This window comes from Siniperca chuatsi, linkage group LG3, assembly GCF_020085105.1.
Source record: "Siniperca chuatsi isolate FFG_IHB_CAS linkage group LG3, ASM2008510v1, whole genome shotgun sequence".
Classification (NCBI taxonomy): Eukaryota; Metazoa; Chordata; class Actinopteri; order Centrarchiformes; family Sinipercidae; genus Siniperca; species Siniperca chuatsi.
In genome coordinates this window covers 34,269,635-34,297,503 of record NC_058044.1, presented here as the reverse complement: position 1 = coordinate 34,297,503, position 27,869 = coordinate 34,269,635, and the positions used below count along the sequence as shown (strand labels likewise).

At 42.4% G+C, this 27,869-nt stretch overlaps 2 protein-coding genes across 13 annotated transcripts in view; one reads left to right on the top strand and one right to left on the bottom strand.

Moving 5' to 3' along the window:
• The window catches only part of LOC122871116 (zinc finger protein 239-like), a 63,959-nt gene extending 36,702 nt beyond the window's left edge, over positions 1-27,257 (top strand). For 6 of the 12 annotated variants that reach the window (XM_044185820.1, XM_044185776.1, XM_044185793.1 and 3 more), the window contains 8 exons: positions 7,225-8,984; positions 9,285-9,397; positions 9,517-9,566; positions 10,428-10,568; positions 11,705-12,331; positions 13,870-13,913; positions 13,994-14,032; positions 22,521-27,257. In XM_044185820.1, coding sequence (XP_044041755.1) covers positions 7,225-7,523 — 299 coding nt within the window. In that variant the 3' untranslated portion in view covers positions 7,524-8,984; positions 9,285-9,397; positions 9,517-9,566; ... (3 more) ...; positions 13,994-14,032; positions 22,521-27,257. Of the gene's footprint in view, positions 1-7,224; positions 8,985-9,281; positions 9,398-9,516; positions 9,567-10,427; positions 10,569-11,704; positions 12,332-13,869; positions 13,914-13,993; positions 14,033-22,520 lie in introns of all 12 variants that reach the window. The other 6 variants (XM_044185828.1, XM_044185802.1, XM_044185849.1 and 3 more) reach the window with 6 other exon arrangements.
• On the bottom strand, positions 206-27,869 carry pmm2 (phosphomannomutase 2). Its single transcript, XM_044186172.1, has 8 exons — positions 27,489-27,869; positions 21,789-21,900; positions 21,619-21,695; positions 21,318-21,409; positions 21,016-21,115; positions 19,310-19,385; positions 18,465-18,580; positions 206-778 (listed from the first exon to the last, which is right to left on the bottom strand). Exons 1-8 carry the CDS (start codon positions 27,561-27,563, stop codon positions 674-676), a joined length of 753 nt encoding a protein of 250 aa, XP_044042107.1. The 5' UTR covers positions 27,564-27,869; the 3' UTR covers positions 206-673.

The following is a 27,869-nucleotide window of genomic DNA, read 5'->3' as shown; positions in this document are numbered from 1 at the left end:
TGAGACGCCAAATCGTCCCATACAATTCCGCCTTTCTTGCCAACTTTCCTCACCTGGCACAAGTCTTTCATAGAGGTCATCAAGGAATTAAAATAGGCGCTCAGTGTCTCAATTAGAAAAATAGCAGAATGTAGCAAGTTGCAGTCTAATTACAGTAAAGCAGCAGTACATGGAATGACAAATCCAAGCAATTTCAGACCATAAACAGATTTCCAGTTGAATTTAGTTTTCACAATCAAAAACATGATGGGAATTACATGTGGATGAAAAACTATGCTGCATTAGTCTCTGCAAATGGAAAAATGTTGATAGTTATAAGGGTTTTGGCTCAATGTTTACAATGAGGTAATGCTGATAACACAAGCTAGAATCTCATTAAAAAAAAGTTAACCGATCATTTTTAAACCATTACTTTTATTATCACATTTGATAATGATAGCTCTAAAATACCCAGGAATCCCTCGTCTCATTTGTCAGTGACTCTTCCCTCTCCTTCCTTGACATTATCAAAAACACTATGACACTGGGTCTTTCTGCATTAAATTCATTATTTTTGTAATTAAACCTCAGGGTTACATTTTGACAAATAGAAGAAGAAGACCTCTATTAGACATCTGTCCTCTCTGTCTTGTGAAAATTACAGGAACACAACAGTTGTTAGGCATCTTCTCTCTCATGAGAGGAAAAGCTGCTGACAAAGCTGTTGTGTTTCCTCTGGACAGGAGACTTCATGGCCGATGGTCCGAGGGTCACAGTAGATCTCATAGTCGTTTCCTCCCTGTAACAAAACAAAAAACACACACACAGACATAGAAGTTAGTTTAGTTACACTGTGAAGTTCTAAATCACAGATTACTAAGGTCAAGTTCATACACAAACAAACCCTGCTGCCTTAGTATACATGTGTCTGGATTTACTTTAATTTCTGAGGGGGAAAAAAAGTCCTAAAAACAACCAAACTGAGCAGGTGCTTTCTACATACTAGCTCAGACGAGGCCATCTGCAAATAGTGGCACTGTCAAATAAACTATTGTTATTTAGAAAAATCACACAACTGATTGGCAACTACTTTCTCAAGGATCTTAGAGAGAAAGGGAAGGTTAGATATAGGTCTATAGTTGGCTAAAACCCCTGGATCAAGAGTGGGCTTTTTAAGAAGCGGTTTAATTACAGGTACTTTAAAAGGATTGTGGTACATAGCCTGTTAATAAAGACAGATTGATCATATCCAGTAAAGAAATGCTAACTAAGGGTAAAACGTCTTTAAGCAGCCTAGTTGGAACGGGGTCTAAGAGACAGGTTGATGATGAATGGTTGATGATGATGACAGATGAATTAATCGTCGCCGGACTTGGTGAATTTTTTCTAATATTTACAATTTTATCATTAAAGAAACTCATGAAGTCGTTACTACTGAGGGCTATAGGAATACATGGCTCAATAGAGCTGTGATTCTCTCTCAGCCTGGCTATAGTGCTGAAAAGAAACCTGGGGTTGTTTTTATTTTCTTCTATTAATGATGAGTAGTAAGCTGCTCTAGCATAACTGAGGGGTTTCCTATATGTTTTAAGACTATCTTGCCAGACTAAACAAGATTCTTCCAGGTTATTGGAACGCAGTTTCCTTTCAAGTTTTTGTGATGTTTGCTTTAATTTGCGGTTTTGGGGGTTATACCATGGAGCTAACCTTCTTTGTTTTATTATCTTCTTTTTTTAAAGGAGCAATAGAATCGAGTCAACTATCAACTAGATAGTCAATTTAGGAGGGGCTGCAATTTGCATAGGAGTCCTCTGTTATATTGAGACATAACATTGAATTAAATGCAGATGGGATCGCTTCCTTAAATTTAGCTACAGCAATATCAGATAGACATCTAGAGTAAGAATTTTTGCCTAATGGCGTGTTGTCATGGTTTTGGTCCACTAATAAACTCGGCCAGATTTCTGGCTATGAGAGCTGCTCCATCCAAAGTGGGATGAATGGCGTCTCTCCTAATAAGACCAGGTCTTCCCCAAAAAGTCTGCCAATTATCTAAAAGCCCACATCGTTTGCTGGACACCACCTCAACAGTCAGCAGCGGAATGAAGACATGCGGCTAAACATGTCATCACTTGGCAGGGGCCCAGAGAAAACTACGGAGTCCGATATTGTCTTTGGATATGTACACACCGACTCAACATTAACTTTAGTGACCTCCGATTGGCGTAATCAGGAGTCGTTACCGCCGACGTGAATAACAATCTTACTGTATTTACGTCATTAGTCATAGGAATAATTTTGAAAATAATAGTAACAAAGCCAAATGCCTGTTAAAAGGATGTTTTTCATTACCACTGTTGCCAAGTGCTTGCTCATGGTGGGATTTGTTTGGTCTCTGTAAATAATAATATAAAGAGTACGATCTAGATCTGCTCTATAGGAAACATGCAATGAGATAACTTCTGTTATGAATTGGTGCTATATAAATAAAATTTAATTGAATTGTTTGCTCTATGTGGCATTCTGCAGCTGCATGATCCTGCTCACTGAAAAATATTAACATATAATCTCCAATATTGTAGAAATTATGTTCCATCAGTACTACCAATCACATCATGAGTGATAGAGATTCATTGATCCCATACGTGTCTAAAGCCTCATACCGATTTTTACAATTTAAACTGAAATTACACATTATGTGCAATAAACATTTTAGTGGAGCTGCTCTAACAAACTGACAGCTGTCTTGTGTGTCTTGAGTCACAGTGTTATAGAACAGAAGTACATTCAGAGGTTTTATTCTGAGCTGAAGGCGATTTGATGCTGTATAATATTTAAATGTGAGGGTAAAAATCGCTGTTGAAAGAAATGACTGACATAAAAGCGGTAACTTCTGATAGTCCTGAGTAACAAACTAATATCCAACCAGGATTTAGATTCTGACCGTAAACCTCTGCTAATTAATACGCTTCAATACACGCTTTGATACGGCGCGTCTGGCTCTGTAAAAGGGAGGAGAATGGGAGAAACAGGCTGTACATTCCAATACCCATACTACCATACTGCATCCGGTTGCATTTTGCAGTATGCAAGCCAGCATGCTTTTCTGGCTATTCTGACCCACAATCCTCTGCGCAGCTTAAGATACGTCACATCGAGTGAGCCGCCGAGAGAGCGCAGACAGATGACAGCTGATTGACAGACGACAGAAGCCGCAATGACAAATGACAGCATGATTATTTGAATTCCCGTAAAATCCTATTCTGCCTGTTAGCTGTTTTATATTGGTACAACTGTTTTATATTTCATAACTATTCTCAATCCTGCTAACACTGTTAGGGTGGTGCTAGAGCAGCTACACTTCATTTCATACATGGTTTATTTACAGTTTGAGATACAAAGACACTACATATTAGGACTGCAATTATATGATTTTCGGGACGATGTAATTAAACATAGTTCCTATACAGAGCATGAAACTTCCCAGCGAGTTTATAGCTATTGTTAATTTTCAACTCTTGTCCCTAGTTGGGCATTTACATGTACAGTGTAAACAAACTAGGCATATACAGCTTTCAGTATCATCAAACCACAATGCATTACAGATATGGAAATACAGTAAAATACAAATACAACAATATACCTTGGTATTCAGAGTACAGTTAGCTACAAATGGGTATAGCTCTGGTTTGCTTTTAGCCAGCACTTAATCTTTGTTGTAAAAGATTTTATATCAGGAATTAATTTGTTTTCAGTTGGTTACGTTCCAGAGTTGACAGCCCTTTATCTGATTATACACGGTCACATATCATAAAGTTTTGTAAAAATGTATACCTTTACAAACAGAATTGGCAAATATGTTACAAAATAAATTTAATTAAGTTAAATGTAAGGCTGCTTCACATGCAGACAGAACATAGTGCCAGCAGCTGCATTTCTGCATGAAAACAACAAAACAAAAACAAAAAACAAAACAAAACAAAAAACCATCTGCCAGCAAAAGAGATCTATTTGTGAAAGGGGGTAATATGCCTACTGGTGACCAGTCGAATAGATAGGACTAATAGGACTAGGCATGGTTTAAGTGAACAAAATAATCATAACCTATGACAACAAAAAGACATAACTTTGAAAATAGCATAGAAAAGGTATCAGTCGTAGTCATCTGGACACTGTTTTCAGAATCAAGACGTTTCGGCTCCCATCTGGAAGTCATTCTCAATTGTGTAAAATAGACCGGGAACTAAGAAATTTAAGCTACTCTGTGATTACTTAAGCCCTGCCCTCAGGAAGAAGTCTACCTAAGTATCTGTTGATTACTCTGCCTAGTTTCACCTGAAACTGACCGAACTGTTTCCATGATGGCCCAGTAATCAGGCCTATTGTTTTCTGGCTGCACCTCCCTCATCACTGTTCAGTACCTGATTAGCATATGACTGGCGTGACCAAGGTGCTAATACACTGTGGTAAACGTTGGGCAGATTGAATCTCAGACCACCATTTCTGTTCAAAGAGGGGTTCTCTTTTTTCACAAAAATGGCTTCTTTGACACCCCGTTCAAACCAACTCTTCTCTCTACTAAGAATCTTCACCTCACTGTCTTCAAATGTGTGGTTTGTAGCTTTTAGATACAAATGCACGGCGCTCTGTAATCTTGAGTTAGCGTGTCGTCTGTGCTGATAAAGTCTTTTGTTAAGTGGCTGTTTAGTCTCACCTATGTACCGTTCTTTGCAGTTTTCCTCACTGCATTGAATTGAGTAAACTACATTGCTCTGTTTTTGTGTGGGCATCTTGTCCTTGGGATGAACGAGTTTCTGTGTTGCCTGGTTTAAAGAAGACAGGAACATCGTGCTGTCTAAAGATCCTTTGTAGTTTTTCAGACAGTCCAGATACATAAGGAATGGAGACACCGTTCCTTCTTGGTTCTGTTTCCCTTTTGTCCTGTTTTTTGGCTCTTTTAACTTTGTTGATAGCCCAAGTAGGATAACCACAGGCTGAGTGTGCATTCTGGACATGCCTTTCCACCAGTGTCCGGATTGATTACACCAATCCGGACATTACAACATAGAGCCCAAGAAGTGCCCACCGGCTCAGAGGGTAAGAAGAAAGAGGAAAGGCATTGCGTACTTTGTAAGGGCAGCTGCAGTAGGTACAACAAGTAAATAGAATAAGTATGCGATTTGGAACGCACTCAGGGTTTGTTGAAGAAAATCTGCCAGCGAGCAGGGGGGTATTCCATCAACACAGATAATGAAATCTGTGCTTAATTGAAAAAGCCCGGTTATAACGCAGATTATGACTTAAGGCTCAAGCCGTTGCACTAACACAATTCAGCCATGTCTAGTCAACATTAACTCAAGCCAGGCTTAAACAATCTAGCATTGAGCACGCGCATGGAGTACATAAGCAGCCCAGAACAGTCAATTGTCATCAGTCGACTGAACATCATTTCACAAGCTCAAAATATTAATGACCCTTTTTTGCTTCCATAAAAATCCTGCTGATGGAACTATATGAGGAAAGGAGTCATCACCAAAAAGGACAATACTGCCACAATTAATAAGGCGAGGGAGATGGCTTGGCAAAAAATTGCAGACAGACTAAATGTGTACGTTTTACAAGGCTACTTATTGTTTAATTTTGTATTTGTTAATAAATGAACATTCAGATCACTAGCCTACAGTAAGACTGTGGCTATATATATATATTATATATATCAGCAGGCTAGATAATATAGATTTATGTTTAAAATTATGGTGTAGGCTAACCTAATTCTGTAAGGTGTGTGATTCCGCTCCGCGCTCGGAGCAGCAGGTTAAGACCGTGCACGGCTAGAGTCTGGGACTCTTTACCTCAACCTCCCCGGCAAGGAAGGGTAGAGACGAGGGGGCCTGATGCCCTGAGTGTCCAAGGCTCACCGCTGTGATCCAGTGAACCTAGTGGCTGTGGCAGCACTCTCTTTCTAGTGAGTTTATTCAAGGGGGCCTGGGGTATACCGATTCTCGCTACTGTGAGGGGTGTGCGTGACAGACATGTCAGCAGGGCAGGTCTGGGACCGCTGTGTGAATCATTGCAGTATTTGGCCAAAATTTTCACTGTCAGACAGCGGTATTTCTTACAGACCGGTTCTTTTCTGCAATTGTTTTCTACACACTCTTGCCTCACTCATTAGGTTCCATCTTGGGTTATTTAAAGATTCGTAGTTTGGAACTCATCTTTAAAAAGGGGGGAGTGAATGTGTGAAGAAAAAAACAAACAAAACAAAAATAAAATAATATAAAATAAATAATTAAAAAACTGAGTAAGTAAAAGGTGTGAATGCCAAATGGATGATCTGGGAAGGCAATAAGACAGCCTGCTCTTAGAGGCATTGAAGGGTTAATTTTTTTTAATTTTCAAGTGAGTCTGTAAACTATCTAACTGTCTTTCCCCTAGCAGCCAGCTTCAAGGTCCTTTTTTTCTTTCCTCTTAACAGTGGCAGAAGCGCTCCTAAGAATCCAGCCAAAATATTTTAAAAAACACAAAGAGGCCATTTTAAAACATCAATTGAAGTTATTGTAGTTGGGGAATCAGGGTTAAAGAATAAATAAGGGTTCTAACAATAGCAAAACTTCTGAGAATGAAAAATCAAATCTGCTATCACCTACGTTGAAATCCCCTAATATAAACTACATTATTATTCATACCTCCATACTGCTGCTGCAATACTACTTATTACTTATATTATTACATTGCATTTATACCGTATTATCATCATCAACCAGTAAACCCACTTGGTACTTCACACTTGTTTTATTTTATACTTATACCCACTTGGTACATAATTTATTTTCTGACCTGTTTTTTTATAGTTTTTATAGTGTATTGTACTATATATTTTTTTGCTAGTACTTTCTCCTGTGTGCACTGACGTAAAGACGAGCTGCTGTAACAAAGAGTTTCCCTTCGGGGATCAATAAAGTGATTCTGATTCTGATGATTCCCAATTATGGTAAGCACAGCATTGACCAGCTGGACATCTGGGTAAAAGAATTTGGGTTTCCATCAACCGGCAGCTTCTCTCTCTCTCAGACAGAGATATTAAGAGACAAATTAGAAGAGAAAGAACAAGGCACTCAAAAGAAAAGAAATAAGCAATTTAAAGCAGACTGGAAGGCTTATGCTTGTTGGCAACAAGAAGCACATATCAGTGATAAAAAAATAAATAAGGCAGGGACAGATCCACCAAACACCTCTGTGTCTCAGTATGTCCCACAGTGTGCCAAGCTGGATCTGGACCTGGACTCGGCCCCCGAGAGGAAGTTAGCCTCAACAACGAGCAGCACCAGCAGAGGCACAGCCTCAGCCACCAACTGTGGCCTCAATATACCCAGATGAGGCAATGGGAGGACAAGGATCATCATTCATTCCTGCAACTCCAACACCCAAAGAGGCCTACAAATCACATCGGGGTGGCCCAATCACCCCCAATTGCCTTTCCAGCCCTAATCGCACTTGAAGCAACAAAGAATTCCAGCCCAGATCAAACTCCTGCACCTCCTTAAAAGTGATTGCATTGATGATGGAGGTGTCAACAGGAGATGGGACCTCACAACTGATTTTCATACCATGGACATATGCTGACCTGGGAGTATGGTAACCTGGAGACCATAGAGAGACACGCCATCTGTGCAGAAAAATTCCTCAAAGATGAGCAAAGGAAGAAAAGTACGCAGCTGATGGACAGATTACAGATGGCGCAGCTGAGGGTGTATGAGAATCAGAACAGAGGCCGGGGCCAAGGCCGACAAAGACGTGGAGGAAAGGGAAGAGGACGAGGAAGGAGTGACGCTTGATTCAAATGTAGCAAAATGACATTGACATGACATTGGGCAAAAGATTGCCCCAAGAATCATGAGCAGGCTGACTGACTAGATGGGGTGTCGACGCCAGGTCGGGAAGGAGCTGGCTTGAACACTGAACTGGAAACAACAGAGCATTCTTCACATCAGTTACGTAAGAGCACCCACACTGACACAAAAGAGCATGTGAACACACAACACACAGACAACTGCCTGCATGAGACACCGCCACACACACAGAAGTGAGGCTATCTCTCACCTTGAGCACACACAAGACACTGATGATAAAACCCCAGCAGAGATATACACCAAATATACACATGATGCATACAAACGCATGCCTGAACACACAATGTTGCTGGAAAAGATATTGTTTTTCTTGTGGATTCTGGTGCGACTGATTCTGTCATCAGAGTGTCAGAATTTGCAGTCCTTCCAAATTTGAGTGGCAGATTTGTGAGGACAGTAGGAGTTTCAGGAATACCCCTGGTGGAAAGGTGTACCACACCATGCAGTGAAGAAATTGAGAAACACTTTAAACATTCATTCTTGCTATCTAAACGATGCCCAATCAATATTATCTGAAGAGATATGATGATAAGATTAGGAATTATCCTGATTTCCACTCCCGAAGGCATCATTGTAGCCAAAATTTCTGACACTGCATCACAATATGTTAAACACAGTAGCAGGGAGCTGATGTACTCTTATCAATGGAAGCTGCCTCACACAGCTGCTGGCTCTGTAAATAACACTCTGATTACCGAGGTCAAAGCTATCTTTCTAGACAACTATACACGAATAGACATCAAGTCGCCACAAGAGTCACACTGCATATCACATGTACATCTTGGGGTTGATAAACATTTTGAGGACACATGGTTCAGGCAAGACAAAGAGAGAAACACTAAAGCTGACCTGGTTATACTGGAATGATAAAAAGGCACAGTCTCAGTAGCTTTCAATGATCCACTTTGTAAAGCTTTGTTTCAGGTCGCTAACACATATCCTCATGTCCCCCTGGTCAAAGCAAAGCAGGATACATGGGAGTGCTTGGGCCCTTGGACTAGACGTTGTGAGGAAGCTGCTGGTTGGGTAAAGACATCAGACTCAGGTGTGAATTTTCACAACCAACTTCAAGTATTCCGGAAAAGACTTTCAGGGGTAAGAAGCATTGAGCTCTTTCCAGGTTCAGAGTTTTTAATGGTCAGTATGGTAACATCAGATGATGAAATAAGTCATGACAAAAATATTTTTGTGAAAGACGTCTTAGAAATTCCTGAGTTAAATCAGGTACCATCCTGCTTGTGGGCACAACACAAGTATGATGTAGGATTAATCAAAGATGCTGAGCCTGTAGTAATCACACCAAAATCTTCATACAGGGCGTGTCAGAATCAATATCCTTTGAAGAAGGAAGCTGTTGACTGTATAAAACCGGTGTTTGATTCTCTTTTAAAGCAGGAGTGATTATTCCATGTGCAAAATCTCCAGTCCGGACACCTATTTTCCCCGTACGAAAACTCCGGGACGCCGGAGAGCCACAACATTGGAGATTCGTGCAGGACTTGCAGGCGGTAAATGCAGCAGTACATGCACAAGCACCCAATGTTCCCAACCCACACACAATATGCTACAGGTGCCACCTGGGAGTAAATGGTTTTCAGTTGTTGACCTGGCTAACGCTTTTTTTCAGCATCCCAGTGGATCCTGACAGCCAGTATTGGTTTGCGTTCTCTTTTGAAGGTAAGAGTTTTACATTTGCCAGACTTGTCCAAGGGTATTCGGAGAGTCCTGCAATCTTCAACGATGCGTTAAAAACAATTTGGAAATGTTAAAATGGACAGAAGGAAGTGCGCTCCTACAATATGTAGATGACCGTATGATCTGCTCAAAAACAAGAGAAGCTTGTGTAAAAGACACAATAGCTCTGCTCAATCACCTTGCAGAAAATGGCCACAAAGCTAGCTTGTCCAAGCTGCAATTTGTGTCTGAAAAGGTCACATTACTGGGTCATGTGATCTCAGCTGAGGGGAAGTCCCTATCACCCAAAAGAACCCAGGCAATTCAGCTCATCCCAAAGCCCTGAAACAGGCTGTCTTAGGAACGATATCGTACTTTAGACAATGGATGCACAGATTGAAGGCCCACTTGCAGATATTGTACATGGGTAAGGCCTTGCAGCAAAAGACAAACTCCACTGGACACCAGAAGCAGAGAAGGCTTTTGTGGACTTAAAGCTGGCCCTCCAGACACCTCCAACTCTTGGTCTCCCTGACAGTAACAGACCTTTCACACAGACTGTTGACGAGAGGGGTGGGTTCATGACTGTGGGCTGAGACCAGTGGGCTATTTTTCCAGCAAGCTTGACCCTGTAGCAGCTGGGCTGCCAAATTGTCTGAAGGCTGTGGCGGCTGCAGAGAAAGATGTTATAGCCTCACGTGACACTGTTGGTTCCACATGCTGTCTCAATGATATTGCTTGAACAGAAAACATTACATCTCTCAACAGCCAGGTGGTTAAGATACAACACCATATTGCTTGAAATGCCTAATATCACTGTTAAGAGATGTGCAGTGCTTAACCCAGCAACTCTCCTCCCTACAGCGGCAGACGGTGAACCTCACGATTGTGTGGCAGTGATAACAGAGGCTTGCTCCCCCAGACCAGATCTGCAGGAAACACCATTGATCAATCCAGAGCTGGAGCTGTTTGTTGATGGTTCAGCATCACGAGATCCAGCAACTGGTAGAAATCTTGCAGGGTTTGCACTAACAACATTGTATGAAACAATTCTGGCTAAACCACTCCCATCAAATTACTCAGCACAGGCAGCAGAGTTAGTTGCATTAACGGAAGCATGTAAATGTGCTAATGACCAAACTGAACATTTTCACTGATAGCAGATATGCATGGGGAGTGGCGCATGACTTTGGAAAACTCTGGGCAAACAGAAACTTCCTTACATCCACAGGCAAACCCATTGCACATCACACACTGGTTGCTGAACTCTTGGATGCTGTACTGTTGCCTAAGCAGATTGCCATTTTTAAATGTGAAGCACACACTAACAACCTTGAAAGGCAGGCTGCACTATCAAAGACAAAGTGTGGTATGGACCAAGTGGCAAATCATGCTTACCAAAGTATCTGTTCCATTATTATGCTGTGTTGACCCATGGGCGAGACCATGGGTCAACACAGCACTTCTCTCAAAAATTTTGCCAAAAATGCATTGTTTGTGCAACCAATAATGTGGGGAGAAGTATTTAAATCCCACAGGCAGCCCATGTGCCTCCTGAGAGACCCTTTGAACATCTGCAGATGGATTTCATTGAGCTGACACCCAGTGAGGGAAAGAAATATTGTTTGGTCATTGTTGACATGTTCTCTAAATGGGTAGAGGCCATCCCAACAGCCAAACAGGATTCAGCAGCAGTAGCAAAGAGTCTTATACGAGATATCGTCCCACGCTGGGGTATTCCAGATAAGATCTCCAGTGATAACGGTACACCTTTCATGAGCGCAGCATTGAAGAGTGTAGGAGAGTATTTTGGTATTGATTTAAAACATCATTGTGCTTATCACCGAGCCAGCGCAGGAGCCGTGGAGAGGGAGAACAGTTCTCTGAAAAACAAGCTTGCTAAGTGTTGTGATGAGACAGGGTTGCCCTGAACAAAAGCACTGCCCATTGTTCTGATGTACATGAGGTCCAGGATAAGAAGCAGGGGGGGTCTCAGCCCTTTTGAAATCCTATTTGGCAGACCATTAAACACTGGTATTGGGCCAATGAAAAGACAACTTCCTGACATCAGCCAATCTGAGGATGAGATGCTACGCTATTGCGCAAACTTATCCTCTGTGCTTTCTGATATTCACAAACAGGTGAAGGAAGCCATTCCAAGGGCTGCAGAGAGGAAACTGCATGACTTGGAGCCTGGTGATTGGATTGTGGTAAAGGATTTCAGACGAAAGAACTGGCGGGCTCACTGATGGAATGGTCCCTACCAGATATTGCTCACCACTGAAATAGCTGTAAAGGTGGCAGAGAGAGCTACGTGGATCCACGCCACCCACTGCAAACGAGTACCCGAGCCGGGGCCAGCAGACAAGTGAGATCGAGATCAGTGAGTGAACCGAACCTTCCTCCCCTTGTGCATATTGGAGGGGAGTGGCGGTCCCGTGGGGGAGTTTCTCTGAGCACAGAAATTCCACTGGGACCACCTAGAACTGCTGCCCCCCTGAACCAACATCACGGACACACCAATTTAGGGGGTAGGCAGAGGTGACACAACTGATAAGATGACACTTGAGACCAGGGAAAGATGGCGATGGAGGGGTGACGGACTGAGAGGCCACGGAGACAGTGCTGCTCGCTGTCATCATTGTCCTGTCATCAGTCTCACTAATAAAAACCTTCGAATCACAACTAACCCTAGAAGAAGGAGGGGTCAAAAGGGAGGTGGCATCCATCTTCCCCAACATCCCAGCTCAGCTGGAAGACAACGCATGGTATGCAACTATACTGACTACTGCCAGAAAAGTGACTAACCAGAGCTACTACGCAGCTATAAGTGTTTATTCCGAAGAAATTGCCACTACAACACAAAATACAGTTTTTAAATGAAGGTTGTTATTATTAAGGGAAAACAAAATCCAAACCTACATGGCCTGACCCTGTGTGAAAAAGTGATTGCCCCTCCTATTAAAACATAACTGTGGTTTATCACACCTGAGTTAAATTTCTCCAGCCACACCCAGGCCTGATTACTGCCACACCTGTTCTCAATCAAGAAATCACTTAAATAGGACCTGCCTGACAAAGTGAAGTAGACCAAAAGATCTTCAAAAGCTAGACATCATGCCGAGATCCAAAGATATTCAGGAACAAATAAGAAAGAAAGTCATTGAGATCCATCAGTCTGGAAAATGTTATAAAGCCATTTCTAAAGCTTTGGGACTCCAGTGAACCACAGTGAGAGCCAGTATCCACAAATGGCGAAAACATGGAACAGTGGTGAACCTTCCCAGGAGTGGCCGGCCAACCAAAATTATCCCAACAGCGACGACTCATCCAAGAGGTCACAAAAGACCCTACAACAACATCCAAAGAACTGCAAGCCTCACTTGCCTCAGTTAAGGTTGATGTTCATGACTCCACCAAAAGAAAGAGACTGGGCAAAAATGGCTTGCATGAGTTCCAAGACAAAAAGAACATTAAGGCTCATCTAATTTTTGCCAGAAAACATCTTAATGATCCCCAAGACTTTTGAGAAAATACTCTGTGGACTGATAAGACAAAAGCTGAACTTTTTGGAAGGTGTGTGTCCCATTACATCTGGCGTAAAAGTAACACCGCATTTCAGAAAAAGAACATTGAAATATGGTGGTGGTAGTGTGATGGTCTGGGTCTGTTTTGCTGCTTCAGGACCTGGAAGACTTGCTGTGATAAATGGAACCATGAATTCTGCTGTCTACCAAAAACTCTTGAAGGAGAATGTCCGGCCATCTGTTGGTGACCTCAAGCTGAAGCGAACTTGGGTTCTGCAGCAGGACAATGATCCAAAACACACCAGCAAGTCCACCTCTGAATGGCTGAAGAAGAACAAAATGAAGACTTTGGAGTGGCCTAGTCAAAGTCCTGACCTCAATCCTATTGAGATGCTGTGACGTGACCTTAAAAAGGCAGTTCATGCTCGAAAACCTTCCAATGTGGCTGAATTACAACAATTCTGCAAAGATGAGTGGGCCAAAATTCCTCCACAGCGCTGTAAAAGACTCATTGCAAGTTATCGCAAGCACTTGATTGCAGTTGTTGCTGCTAAGGGTGGCCCAACCAGTTATTAGGTTTAGGTTCACTTTTTCAGACAGGGCCATGTAGGTTTGGATTTTGTTTTCCCTTAATAATAACAACCTTCATTTAAAAACTGCATTTTGTGTTTACTTGTGTTATCTTTGACTAATATTTAGATTTTTTGTTAAAAGACTGTACATCTTATGCAGTTCTTTCTTCTTTTGCTTTATCAACTGCAGTGTTCTTCTATTTGCAGGGTGATAGTGATGAGGAGACTGCATGCAGTCACAGATGCCAGAGGTAAGAGTAAGACCAAATGTGAAATGTTTTGGATGTGTCTGCATTCTACAAATGATGTATAACCATGCACTTTGCTGCAGGACATAACTGGAACAACAAGTACGTCAGCAAGGAATCAAGTGAGTAACTCTTCATATTGCTGTTATCATAATCAGCTACTATTTAACACATTTTCTCTCACAGGATGTCCTTCAATATACAAGCGTCATCTGCTCATTGGCATTGAAAACCAGAAATTGGACCCAAAATGGTTCTCTGATCTCTGAACAGTTCCCGCCTCTAGCTCTACAGGTTCACAAATCAGTTTTGCTCCACATTTCACTGAGATATGTGGTGAGTGGGAACACGCAGAAAAAAAACAGCTTTGAAATTCATAGCAGCAGATTTAAGCAGTTGTGCGCATGCGCCAGCCCGCATGCTGCCTGTTGCCGTAGCTCCATCTCGTCGTCTTACTTTTTCCAACTTTTAACTTTCCTTTTTTCTTCCAAACTTGAGGAACTTGTATGTAAGTGTAATTTAAACTACGCTCTTTGCGAAAATGAGGGTAGAAAGTGTTTTTGTACTTTTTTTCACCGTGGAACTTCTTCTTCTGCTACTCGGTCAGGGCACCGCTGCAGATCAGCTGTTTGCCCGCATTGTTTACACCAGGGAACAGCTGATCGCACGGAAGCCGAGCAGCATGGTGCCCAGGACAACTGATGTCCCCACGGAGATCTGGAGGAGGACACACCGAGGATGTAGAGGTAGAACGAAGTGGCGAGGGAAGAGAGAGGGGTGCAGACAAAAGAGACTTAAGAACAAGAGATTTAAGCCGTTTAAGCCGTGTCTGCCTTCTCTCGTCATGGGCAACGTGAGATCGCTGGCAAATAAAATGGACGAGCTAACGGCGTTAGCCCAGAGTCAAACAGAGTTTCATGGTGTAGTTTGATGTGCTTCTCAGAGACATGGCTACACCAGGATATCCCGGATCATAACGTTTCCATCGACGGCTTTCAGACTGTTCGGGCCGACAGGGATCACACCGGGAGCGGTAAGCGGAAAGGCGGTGGGCTTGCTGTTCTGGTTAACAACAGATGGTGTAACCCTGGTCACGTTACCATCAAGCAGAGTATCTGTAGCCCGGACATTGAACTGTTAGCTGTGGGACTCCGGCCATATTATCTGCCACGTGAATTTTCACATGCCATTGTTGTGGCTGTTTACATCCCCCCCTCTGCTAACCTGGCATTGGCGTGCAACGCCATTCACACCGCCATTGCACAACTCCAGACTCAACACCCGAGTGCACTCATTTTAATCTCGGGTGACTTCAACCATGTCAGTGTTTCAACAACACTAATTTCACTCAGTATGTGAGTTGTCCTACTAGAGAGGAGAGGACACTGGACCTGCTGTATGCTAACGTGAAGGATGCATACAGCTCTTCCCCTCTCTGGGTAGGTCAGACCACAACCTGGTTCACCTCAAATCCTGCTATGTGCCTCTGGTTAAAAGGTAGCCTGCGACCACAAGGACAGTGAGGAGATGGTCAGGGGAGGCCTATGAAACACTGCAGGAATGTTTTGAGGTGACAAATTGGGATGCACTCTGTGAGCCTCATGGAGGGGACATTGACGGGCTCACTGAGTGCATCACTGGCTACATTAACTTCTGTGTGGACTGCAATGTCCCAACCAAGATGGTCCATTGTTTCCCAAATAACAAACCGTGGGTAACAAAGGAGATCAAGGACATTCTGAATGCCAAGAGGAGGGCCTTTACTGATGGTAATAGGGAGAAGGTGAGGGCAATCCAGGCTGACCTGAAGGTGAAAATCAGGGAAGCCAAGGAGAAGTACAGGAGGAAGCTGGAGCGGAAACTCCAGCAGAACAACATGAGGGAAGTCTGGAGCGGCATGAAGACCATCACTGGCTTCAGACCGACTGGCAGCAGAGGAGTTGAAGGCAGCTTGGACAGGGCCAACAAACTGAATCTGTTCTTTAACAGATTCGACACACCGGCTCCTGCTCATCCCCCCTCTAACTCAGCTGCTGTCAGCCCTCAAGCTTCTCTGAGTACTCTGCTACCCCCTCCCCATCAGGCTAACGGCCCTCTCCAGACCGACGACTCCCCACTCCCTGGCACTGACCTCCCACATAATGAAGACCCTGGAGAGACTAGTGCTGGAACAGCTGCGGGGCATGGTCAGATCCCTCCTGCACCCCCTTCAGTTCGCCTAGCAGCCCCGGCTGGGAGTTGAGGACGCCATCATCTTCCTGCTGAACCGCATCCACACCCACCTGGACAGGCCAGGCACGTGAGGATCATGTTTTTTGACTTCTCCAGTGCTTTCAACACCATCCGGCCTGCCCTGCTGGGGGAGAAGCTGGCAGCGATGCAGGTGGATGCCCCCCTTGTGTCCTGGATTGTGGACTACCTGACTGGCAGACCACAGCATGTGCGCCTGCAGCACTGTGTGTCAGACAGCGTGGTCAGCAACACTGGGGCCCCTCAGGGGACTCTCCTCTCTCCCTTCCTCTTCACCATCTACACCACAGACTTCAGCTACCACACAGAGTCCTGCCACCTTCAGAAGTTTTCTGATGACTCTGCTGTGGTGGGATGTATCAGCGGTGGTGATGAGATGGAGTACAGGGCTGTGGTGGGTAACTTTGTTTCATGGTGCGAGCAGAACCATCTGCAGCTCAATGCGGCAAAGTCAAAGGAGTTGATTGTGGATCTACGGAGGGCCAAGGCACCAGTGACCCCGGTTTCCATCCAGGGGGTCAGTGTGGACATTGTGGAGGACTACAAGTACCTGGGAGTACACTTAGATAACAAACTGGACTGGACCAAGAACACTCAGGCTGTTTACAGGAAGGGCCAGAGCCGCCTCTATTTTCTGAGGAGGCTGAGGTCCTTCAACATCTGCCGGACAATGCTGAAGATGTTCTATGAGTCTGTGGTGGCCAGTGCTATTCTGTATGCTGTTGCATGCTGGGGCAGCAGGCTAAAGGTAGCGGACGCCAACAGACTCAATAAACTGATCCGTAAGGCCAGTGACATTGTGGGGGTGGAGCTGGACTCTCTGGCGGTGGTGTCAGAGAGGAGGATGCTGGCCAAACTACACGCCATCTTGGACAGTGTCTCTCCTGTGTGCACTGACATAAAGGCAAGCTACTGTGAGTTTCCCTACGGGGATCAATAAAGTATTTCTGATTCTGATTCTGATTGTAGTTATTGACTGTTTCTGCTAAAAAAATGTCCAAGAAAAAAAAATAGGTCAGAAAATATTCTACAGGTGTGCAACTCTCATTGTCCATGACTTCACATTTTTTGATAAGGGTGTGTGAATGTGTTTTGCACCATATTCATTGCAGCAACTGTAGCAAAAATGTGAGCGTAATTTGTGATTCATAGCATAGGATTTGTGCACATACAATAAAGAATGTGAGAAGGTGTAACAGTTTGTGTTTGTGGGAGAGAAAAAAAAATCTGTAGTATTCCTATTCTATTTTTCTCTATGATTTCAAATTTACTGATACACATGTGACTATTTTCTACAACTACAGATTCCACTGTCACAGGTGCTCAGTTGCTTTGCTCCACTAATACCTTCATACTAAAACTTAGTGAGAGGGGTTATTATTGGACATTACTATGGATAATAGCAAACATGCAAATACACTTATTGAGCACAGAATAGATTTTTGTTTGCTCAAATGAAACTTTTCTTTGCTTGCATGTAATTTCTCTTTAAAATATAATTGATGTGCTTGCAAAATACATTTTTCTGTGCTACAAATCTCCCATTGCTCGCTCAGGAATGGAGGCACAAATATAACGCCATCGATTTTTTTAACATGATCTAATTGCACTCTAAAATGTGTTTGTATGGTTTTAAAACATCAGCAATAAGTTGGGAAGAAAATGTTGGGGTTTAAGGGTCCTACACTGTGCTCTTAAAACCACAATCAAGAAACCTACAGTACATGCACAAATAATGAGAAAACTTTCATTATTGAATGAGTAAAACTGTAACATACCATTTAACACATCAGCTGCAAGTCTGACAAAGAACAGACTAAGCCAGCTAAATCTGCAAATACTTTTTGCGTATGTAAGAAAATGTGTCCACACTAGCGTTTTCAGGTTGTTTTCGTAAAGATCTCCATCCACACTGAAACCCCCAAACAATAAGGAAACAACTCAATCTCCACACTAAAACATGAGGCAGAATTTTTTTTTTTTTTTATTTATTTATTTTTTTTAAAGAGGATAAATCTGTAAATGCCAGTTTACCGAGGGTGGACAGCCAAAACTGAGAGAAAGGGATGCGTTTTCAAATTTTGCCGGGTTAGTGTAGAGTGAGCTAAATGATTCAAGGCTAACTCAAAAATAACCCATTTCTTGGCTCAATTTTCCTAATGTGTAATCTCGACGGATTGTCTGTCTGGACTTTTTACCACTGGTTTTACCTGGCAGTTCTATTGATCTACCTTTGAAAGAATCATGTGCGTTCCACAGCCATCAGCCATTATTGTGCTTTCCTGCAGTAGTTAGCATACTTACAGGTTTGGTCTTGTCTCCAAAGAAGTGAATGGTTGAGTAGTTGTCCTTCTCAACAATCCCCAGACAGTATCTCTTATCCCAACCATCAGGAAAAACATCAAAGCTGATCTGCCCTCCTACAGAAAAACAAAGACCAAGAGGCAGAAAGAGATGATGTGGAGAATTTACATCACACTGACAAAGAAACAGCCACAAGTGACCTGATATCTCATTCTGTACGAAGTTGTAATAGTATTTTGTTTTATGGCTAGCTGGCCAATGATGTGATCCCTACAGATTTAAATGGACCTGTGTTGCTTTCAGAAACAGATTCACTCTAAACACAAAACAGTGTATAATTGTCATGTCGTAGAAAAGGTTTCAGTCGTAGTCATCTGGACACTGTTTTCAGAATCAAGACATTTCGGCTCCCATCCGGAAGTCATTCTCAATTGTGAAAAAATGGAATGGGAACTCAGAAATTTAAGCTACTCTGTGTTACATAAGCCCTGCCCTCAGGAAGGAGTCTACCTGAGTATCTGTTGATTAGCTAGTTTCACCTGAAACTGACCTAATTGTTTCCATGATGGCCCAGTAATCAGTAATCAGGCCTATTGTTTTCTGGCTGCACCTCCTTCATCACTGTTCAGTACCTGATTAGCATATGATTGGCGTGACCAAGGTGCTAATACACTGTGGTAAACGTTGGGAAGATTGAATCTCAGGGAATGGGAGCTGAAACGTCTTGATTCTGTCCAGATGACTATGACTGAAACCTTTTCTGATTCTGATTTTCTACGATAGAGCACTCCTGGACGAATGAGGGACTGCACCGTCTATAATTGTCATGAATGCAGTTGACTCACCAATTGAAAATGACAGTCCTCTTCCTTTGAACTCTTCTTTTAAGACAGACACAAATTTCTCCCTGATTTTCTCTTTCTGTAGGGAGCAAAAAAAAAAATTATTTATTATTATTATTTATTATTATTTAATTTAAATCACAGCCCTGCAGATGGTGTCATTTTCCGTATTTCGTATCTTTTTACTCCGACACAATTATTTCTTTATTGCTGCTTCAATTAAAGAGGAACTTCAGTTGATTTTGGAAATTTCTATTTAGCTTTCAATATAAAAAAATAATGTTTAATACAAATACATTTGTATTTTGAGGATGTGCACATTCACCTATAGGTGACATTGTAATAAGCAAAGCTAAATAGAAAAATACCATTTTACATGTACATTCTATCACAATCTTGCAATCCTGTGAATGACATGCAAAGATAAAGCTGCATTCATTATTTTTTTGGCCACTGGGGGGCAGCAGAACAAGCTGAAAATCATATATATATTATTTAACAAAAATTTTAACCAACAGTTGCCTAATTACACATCCAACAGACACACAGGAAGAGCATTCATTTGGAGTCAAGTTTCAGGCCACCTGACATGTCCAATATTCACTTTCCTTTTAGCTCTGTTTTGGTCTCCGTCAACTCCAGAGAAAAACATCTGTCTCTTTAGCTGCTAAATGCTCCACTATGTGCACCAGCTAGTATCTAATTGTGTTTGCTGTTTGGTGCTGAGCAGGGAGCGAAAAGTGGGTTAATGAGAGGTTTTTAGCTGAAAGCAGCTACCTGCTACAGCTGGAAATTAGTCGAGAGCGGTGAGAGTGAATCAAAACAGTAAACTTGCAGGGCTATAAAACCAAAACAAAGAGTTGAAAGATGCTAACACGCTCCAAAAAGCTAAGGAGAACTGCTGAGTCAGGTGATGATTCTCTGTGGGTTCACTACTACATTTTGTTGGGATTTACAATGGTTAGAAGGGGGGCACCCACTTGTGTAGATGCAATTATGGCATCAGAATTATCAAAAGATAATCGATTACTTTAACGAATAAAGTCCTCAGGGGCACCACCCAAGCCGGTCTGTGGTTGTCCTTACAGAGTTAACACCGTTGACTTGCTATGTGCTCCTGTTAGCATGTGAAATTAGCTGGCAGGCTTTGTGTGTGCCAGCTGTGGCGCTAAACTTTGATCTTACTGCAGCGACGCGAGAGCCTACTAGATCTCTGCAACAAAGACTTTGGTTCTGCTGCGTGTTTCTGCTCCAAGCAGATTACATGGCGGTGGTAGCAGACAACCATCTGTTGCGTGCTGGAGGTGATGCCAGGAGGAAAGAGTTCAGGTGGGTGTCTGCTGGTGAGCAGACCACACTGAGAGGAACACAGCCACAGCTGTCTGCCACAGTGAAGGATTCCAGGAGAAAGAGACAGAACAAATGATTGCTGACCTTTTTATTGACCTAGTGACATCCAGGTCACAGGTCAGACTGGCCAATGCTGCGTTCAGTGGCTCTCAGGATTCTTGAGAATTAAGATTGAGAATGCAGTCTCCTAACAAAAGTTCAGTTAACGATCACCCAAATGAATAAATTAGTCTGTGGAGTCCCAAAAATTATTTGATCATCCTTTGTTAATATAGAAATATTGATTTGTGCAGCTTTAAGTGATGCATTTTCTGACTCAAACCAAAGAAATGGCTTGAGTGTGAATGTGTGTATGCTACCTGATCTAGCTCATAGAACTCTGTCCTCTCTTCCTGTGTACAGCTGCGTCCAATAGGGGAGATGTTCAACATACCATTACGGAATTCAATGAATGTCCCCCTGTAAAACATTACACATTGCAATTTAGTCTCCATAAGGCTAAACCAGATCATAACTATCCATTATTATTCTACACTTTCAAATATTGTACAACTTTTACGGCTTCCCAGCACCCCTCCATGTCCATTACATCAGTTACAGAACTGTTAACCCAAAAAACAAATAAATATTAATAATGGGATCATGACTGATATGTCTGTACCTCTTCTTAGGCAGTTTGATCTTGGCCATGTAGTTGAGACAGAAGTTGATGAAATCTTGTAGCAGCTCTTCTCCCATATGTGCCTGGATGGACTGATAATAGCAAACAGACAAGTAAACTTTCTGGGGCCTGTCACATGAAGTAATGTCATCATATTCAGGCTATCTTTGTATTTTTTTGTTTACAAAACCAAGATTAGGATGGCAAATCATCTTAATCTGTCAAACAAGGACTTTGACAATACAGGCTTAAAAGCATTCATATAAAAAGGTGTGCTTTGGACACATGAAGTCAATTTTACCTGGACAGAGAGAAATTGTCCATTCCTATAGGCCACAAGACCATTCTCAGCAAACACGTAGTTCACTTTCTGGATCACTGAACACAGAAAAACAGAGAGTCAAGCTGGTTAAATACATGAGAGATAGATATATAATTGATCTGCTATAGAGGTACAGATGTGTGTCTCACCATCATCTCCCAGCTGCTCTTTGATCTTGCTGAGGTCCGACCCTCCTACCACACCAACTCGAACCCGAGTCCTCAACTTCTCAAGGAACTCTGCCATGTCTGGAGTCACACGCTGAAAACACACACAGATATACAACTTACATTTACTGACATGATGGGATTCAAAGATAACACAAGTAAACACAAAATGCAGTTTTTAAATGAAGGTTGTTATTTTTAAAGGGAAAACAAAATCCAAACCTACATGGCCCTGTGTTAAAAACTGCATTTTGTGTTTACTTGTGTTATCTTTGACTAATATTTAAATTTGTTTGATGATCTGAAACATTTAAGTGTGACAAACATGCCAAAAAATAAATAATCAGGAAGGGGCAAACACTTACCACTGTGTATATTAACTGCAAAAATAGTGCACTCTCAACATTAGTGCAGAGTTTACTTTAGATTGTTAGTATATTTTATAGATTTGGGACTCACTTCCACAGAGGATATTAGACAAATATCATATAGCAGATGTATTCAGTGAAAGCTTATGGGTCTGGTGGGATTTACTGGCTATAGGTAAACTCAAAGAGGTTGTGTTGTCTGTTGCATCCAACCGCTGACTGTGGCTTCAACAAGAGGAAAAAGTAAAACTAAATAGTTGTCTAATAAAAAGAAAATGTATTGCTTTGTTTATATGGCAACAACTAACATTCAAACAATCGTCTCTTTTTCTGTCTTGTGTTACAGATGGTGTTGACTGTTCGTGACACTCCATTTGGAAATGTTGTTTTTAAGAGCTGCTGTGAATTGTTGTCACCGCAGGGTGGCTGTGGGTAACTGATGTCACTATTTTGGTGTGAACGCCATCTATGGGCCAACTTGCCCTACTTCAGTTCTTCCTTCAGTCCATGAGGAGGAACCACAGAGAGATAGAAAAATGTTGCACAGTAATTTGATGAAGTAGATTTTTCACTGTGTGTGAAATCCTAACTAAATTCCTATTTAATCTCCCATTTTAGTTATTCTGTCAACAACCTGTCTATTATTATGTGTCTTTTGCTGATATCTACTGTACATCTTTACAGCGCAATCCCAGCATATCTAGAGAATCTTAAGCACTGATGGCAGAAAGGCTCAACTTTGGAATAGTTTGTAATCCTGAAGTTTACATCTGTCGATCAAAAACCTGTCGGTGGTCGTCGGATATGTGAGATACGGATGATTTAACATAAATATAAGCTCCTTTATAGACCGTTATGGTAACTAATGAAAACTGATACAATGGCCAAAAATTAAATATCTAGAAAGAAAAACAGTTGATTTTAGGATATAAAGATGAAAATTAGCTGTGCAATTACACATCCTGCCATGACTCTAGAGGGAATATGATACAAAAAAAAGTTCAGACTTTTTGGAATTAAATACAGTTTAATCGTTTATCATTTTTATTAAGGTTTGTATTACTTTTAAAATGAAATTGTATCTTTTAGCCAAACTAAATTTAAATGCTCAGTAAACTTGGAAATTCAGTGGACAACAAGCCACAAACTGTACTTATTGAGATCTGGTTTTGAGGCATAATAGAAACTAATTTCGATTTTTTGGGGGTGTTGTTGGAATGAACAGTGGTGACAGTTCGTCCAAAAATGGTGCTGTTCATAGTATAATACCAATGATTAACAATTACACTATTACATATGATTGTTTTGCAAATGTCATTATTGTTATTTTATTAATCTGTGTCACTTTTATTCGCTGTTATTCTGATTGCTCTTATTAGCAAGCAAAATTTAAAAGACAATAAATTGACTCTCTGGATTAGTTTAACTGAGGGAGAAACTAAAGACAATATCTTTTCCTCCCTTATCTGTCTCTCACACATATGCAAATCAACACTCTTTCTTCTCTCACCCCTTGATGTGGTCTGAGATAAGGTTTGCCAGACACCTATCATAAAAGTTGAAAGTACATTCCTAAGTGAAAGAACTGTGATATTCTTTTGTGTAACCCAAGTCTAAATTAATGTGAATTAGCTACATAACCAATTAGTAATCCAGCTAACATTAATCAGCACATGTTCCTTGATGTGTAACCCAAATTCTATTTTTGTAGGACATGAAATGAGGACTTGTATGTATGAAGTTATGTATTCAGGGTGTTAACCAGGTAAACAAGAGGTTGTAATAGACAGCTTTGTCACCTACTGACCAACAGACCGAAATCTCTGCAACCATCACCATTATGAATCTGTATAATATTGTAGCTAATATACTGTTTTTAGCAAACTGTTTTGTTTAACCTTATGCCGCTTATTAAGTCACTGAAAAGTCTCATTTAACTGGTTAAATGGACTGTACGTATATAGCGCCTTTCTAGTCTTTCTGACTACTCAAAGCGCTTCAACTACATATCACATTCACCCTATTCATACACCGATGGCAGAACTGCTCATCAAAGTAACTAATCATCAGCCCTTGGGAGCAATTTGGGGTTCAGTGTCTTGCCCAAGGACACTTCAACATGTGGGCTGGGGGAAGCCGGGATCGAACCGCCGACCCGCTCTACCACTAAGCCACAGTCCCCCAGTCGGTTGAATGATCTGTGGAAATAGTTGGTTGAATAATTCTTCTCTGAATGTTTTATAATCACTGTGCTATTTTTAGGTCTCAAATCATGATTGTATGGCCATAGTGATGTTTGACTATGTGATATTTTGCACAGAAAACTTAAATTCACTAGTCAAAAAACATGAAGAGGCTGTAAGGCTATTGCTAGTGGGTTTATCCCTCACATGCACGCGCAGCACTGAAAAAAACTTTAGTCCATGCCCATCTGTTGTGTGGGCCTCACCTCGGTCTCACCCTGTGTATAAATTGGACTGAGACTGGACAATCGGCTCCCAAAATAATTTTCATCAGCTATTTAAGGAGCCAATGAGGCCCAGAACTTAGAGGGCTACGCCTAAACTCATAGAATCTGGAGTTACAATACGTAACTAACGTTCTATTTCGTATAGGCTTCGCTCTCTAAGGCTATCGCTAGTGGATTTAGGGCGAAGCAGGATATGGTTCGCGCCTCACTGGGTCCGTCCGGTAACATAAGCACAAACACATCCTACTTCACAGACAAAATAAAAGGTGTTCCATGCCCAGCCAGTGCGTCTTGCGCAATAGTATATAGAATATAGCATAGTAGAATATCCAATATTCTCTATGAGGGGATGGGTTCTGGGAATAAATAAAGCCTACTGCTGTAACAAAGCAGAGACGATGGTTACACACAGTAACAGTCCAGCAAGGAGCAGAGTAGGGACAGAAGGGCAGCTCTCCGTGCGCTGACAGGCAGGAGGAAGAGCGCATAACCGAATCCCTGAGAAGAATGACTCTGATAAAACACTCAGTACAGAGTAAGTCATAGAGAAGCGGGGCAGATAGAAGCAAATGAAAAAACAGCGGGGAAGACCATGAAGCTGCAGTGCCAATGTCTTCCACTATCATGTGATGAAATCCCTCTGGTGGAGTGCACTCTGATGCTCTCCAGAGGGTCTATCCCAGAGGAGTGATACACCTGTGAAACAGCTTCACAGAACCAGTGTGACAGGTGCTGTGCAGACAGAGGCCGACCTTGAGATTGTTCCCTGTAGTGCGCTACAGACGCTGAGAACGGCAAGGTGGCCGTGCGTGCAACGTAGCAAGACAGCGCGTCGGCAGACGAGATGAGATGTGGCTTCCTCTTCAGAGCTGGAAGGAGGACGCCAGACTGATAACCATCCAAGGTTATCAGTCTCGATCTGAAGGAGCTAGTGATGCTCTTAGGTGTAAAGGCCAGATTAGAGTGCAAAACAGCAGAGCTGCCATCTCCTTGGATCCTGAGACAAGATGGTGCCACAAAGCTGTCTTGGCTGACAGAAACTTAAGTGGAACCTGATCCAGAGGTTCAAAGGGAGCATTAGTCAGTGTGCGTAAAACCACCGCTAAATCCCACTGAGGGGTTAGGGAACGTGACACTGGCCTGTGTCTCCATACGCCCCCCCAGGAAGCGTTTCATCAGAGGGTGGCTAAACCCCGATCTGTCACTGAAACCCTCGTGGCAGGATGAAATGGCAGCAGCATAAGTTTTGACTGTGCTGAAAGCCAAATCCCTGAGACAGGAACGTGAAACAGGGGACATCTTCTTTCCATCTTCTTTTCTACACACCAACGCTGGAAAGCCATCCATTTGGCTGTGTAGATGGTAGATGCAGCTCTCACGCCCTGGGTAGTGCACACAACATCCTGAGAGAGACCTAGCCTCTCTAAACGTTCCCTTCAGCGGCCAAACCTGCAGGTGCTGGCCTATTACTGGGTAATTCCTGATCGTCCCCCCCGCTTGAGAGAGAGCGTCCCTGCGCCACGGGAGGCTCCACGGCTGGCCTGACAGCAGCCACTACAGGCACAGAAATCACTATGCACCCAGGCGCTCCGGCGCCATCAGGATCGCTGATAGCCGCTCTTTTTGCACTCAGTCCAGGAACCAAGGGATCAGTGGGCCTGGTAAGATGGCGTACAGGAGCATCCTGGGCCACGGCCGATGCCCGAATGCGACTCCCAGTGGAGGGTTGTCTCGTGCGCTCAGAGAGAACCAGAGAACTGCGCGTTTCCGCGCACAGCAAAGAGATCCACTATTGCTCTGCCGAACCATTTCCAAATCTGGGTGACCAGGTCGGGATGGAGGCACCAGTCTCCCTGACGAGGGCCTGCACACCCCTGCGGAAATGCCTCATCTTTGCCAGCGCTTCAAAACAATAGACTAAACCACAGTTTTGCTGTGATAAAGAGTTGATGTAAAATAAAATATATTAATTCCCATATAAGTCAATTGCCCTAGCGTTACATTAACGTCTTTGAGTCCAAATCATATACCTCACCTCACTACTGTCAATAACTTAATAGCTAAATCATTTTAATTCATCATTCCATATCTGTACTCATCTGTTTGTTTATTTTCTTTATCATATACCTTATTAATCCTTCATTTATTCAGTTATAACACATTTAGCTATAAATAAATGTCTTCATTTAATCAGTAAGAAGTTGTCTGTGTTTTTCTTTGAAGCCGAAGACAAGGTCAATCTTTATAAAAGAATTCAGGCTGGTCTGGGCCGAAAACACCAGGGCCAATTGTTTGTCCCAGTCCAGCCCTGGCTATGGTGATCTGTCCATCAAGAAACTCCATAAATCACAGAGAGTTGAGGCAGAGCAGCCAGAGGACATCAGAGGGAAAACCAGAAAATATCTGCTCTGTAAAATATGATAACATTTCACCAAAATCACTTAATAAAGTCCTTTGTCCTTTTCCATTTTCTGGCACAAGTGGACTATGCGCACACATGCCAGTGTAGATGTTAGGGGGTTAGGGTCAGTACAAACTGAGATATGAGAAAGGCCTAAAGTAATTTGCTCATGACAACACGTCAGAATTATTTATTACTATTATACCAGTGAGTGCTCAGTCTAGCTCGTCATAGCAGTCAGACTACACGTTTTAAGGTGGAACTGTGTTTCAAAGTAAAAGTTTCTGCGGAACACATTATCGCTCGGAAGAACTACAACAACGTGGAAGCGGATGTTGCACTGACATAACTATGACCATAACGCACTGTCAGATGTTTGTATGGCTGGAGTCAGGTGTAACATTAGTTTCACACACACATTCATTCATTCATTAATTAATTACCTGTCTCGCGGCCGTGAGCGTGCCATCAACATCGAAGAGACAGAGCGTGCTTGAGTCTACAGCGGCTTCACTCATTTTGTAGGTTCTCCAAGTCTACGGACGCAGTCCCTATATGTTTTCCCAATGTACAGTGATGAGTCAGTATTTATCCACAGTCTTTCTCGCTTTGCTTCCAGTATTCTTCAATTTACCGTTCTCCACGGTATAACCCAGCTGCGCAACCGCTGAGAACTACAACTAGCCTACCACTATTAAAGATACTAGCTTCTTCTACTTCTTTAGTGTTAACTAACGGATCGCAAAAGGAAGGTGCATACCGCCACCTGCTGCTACAGAGTGTGTAGATGATTCTTCTTCTTCTTCTTCTTCGTCGTCGTCGTC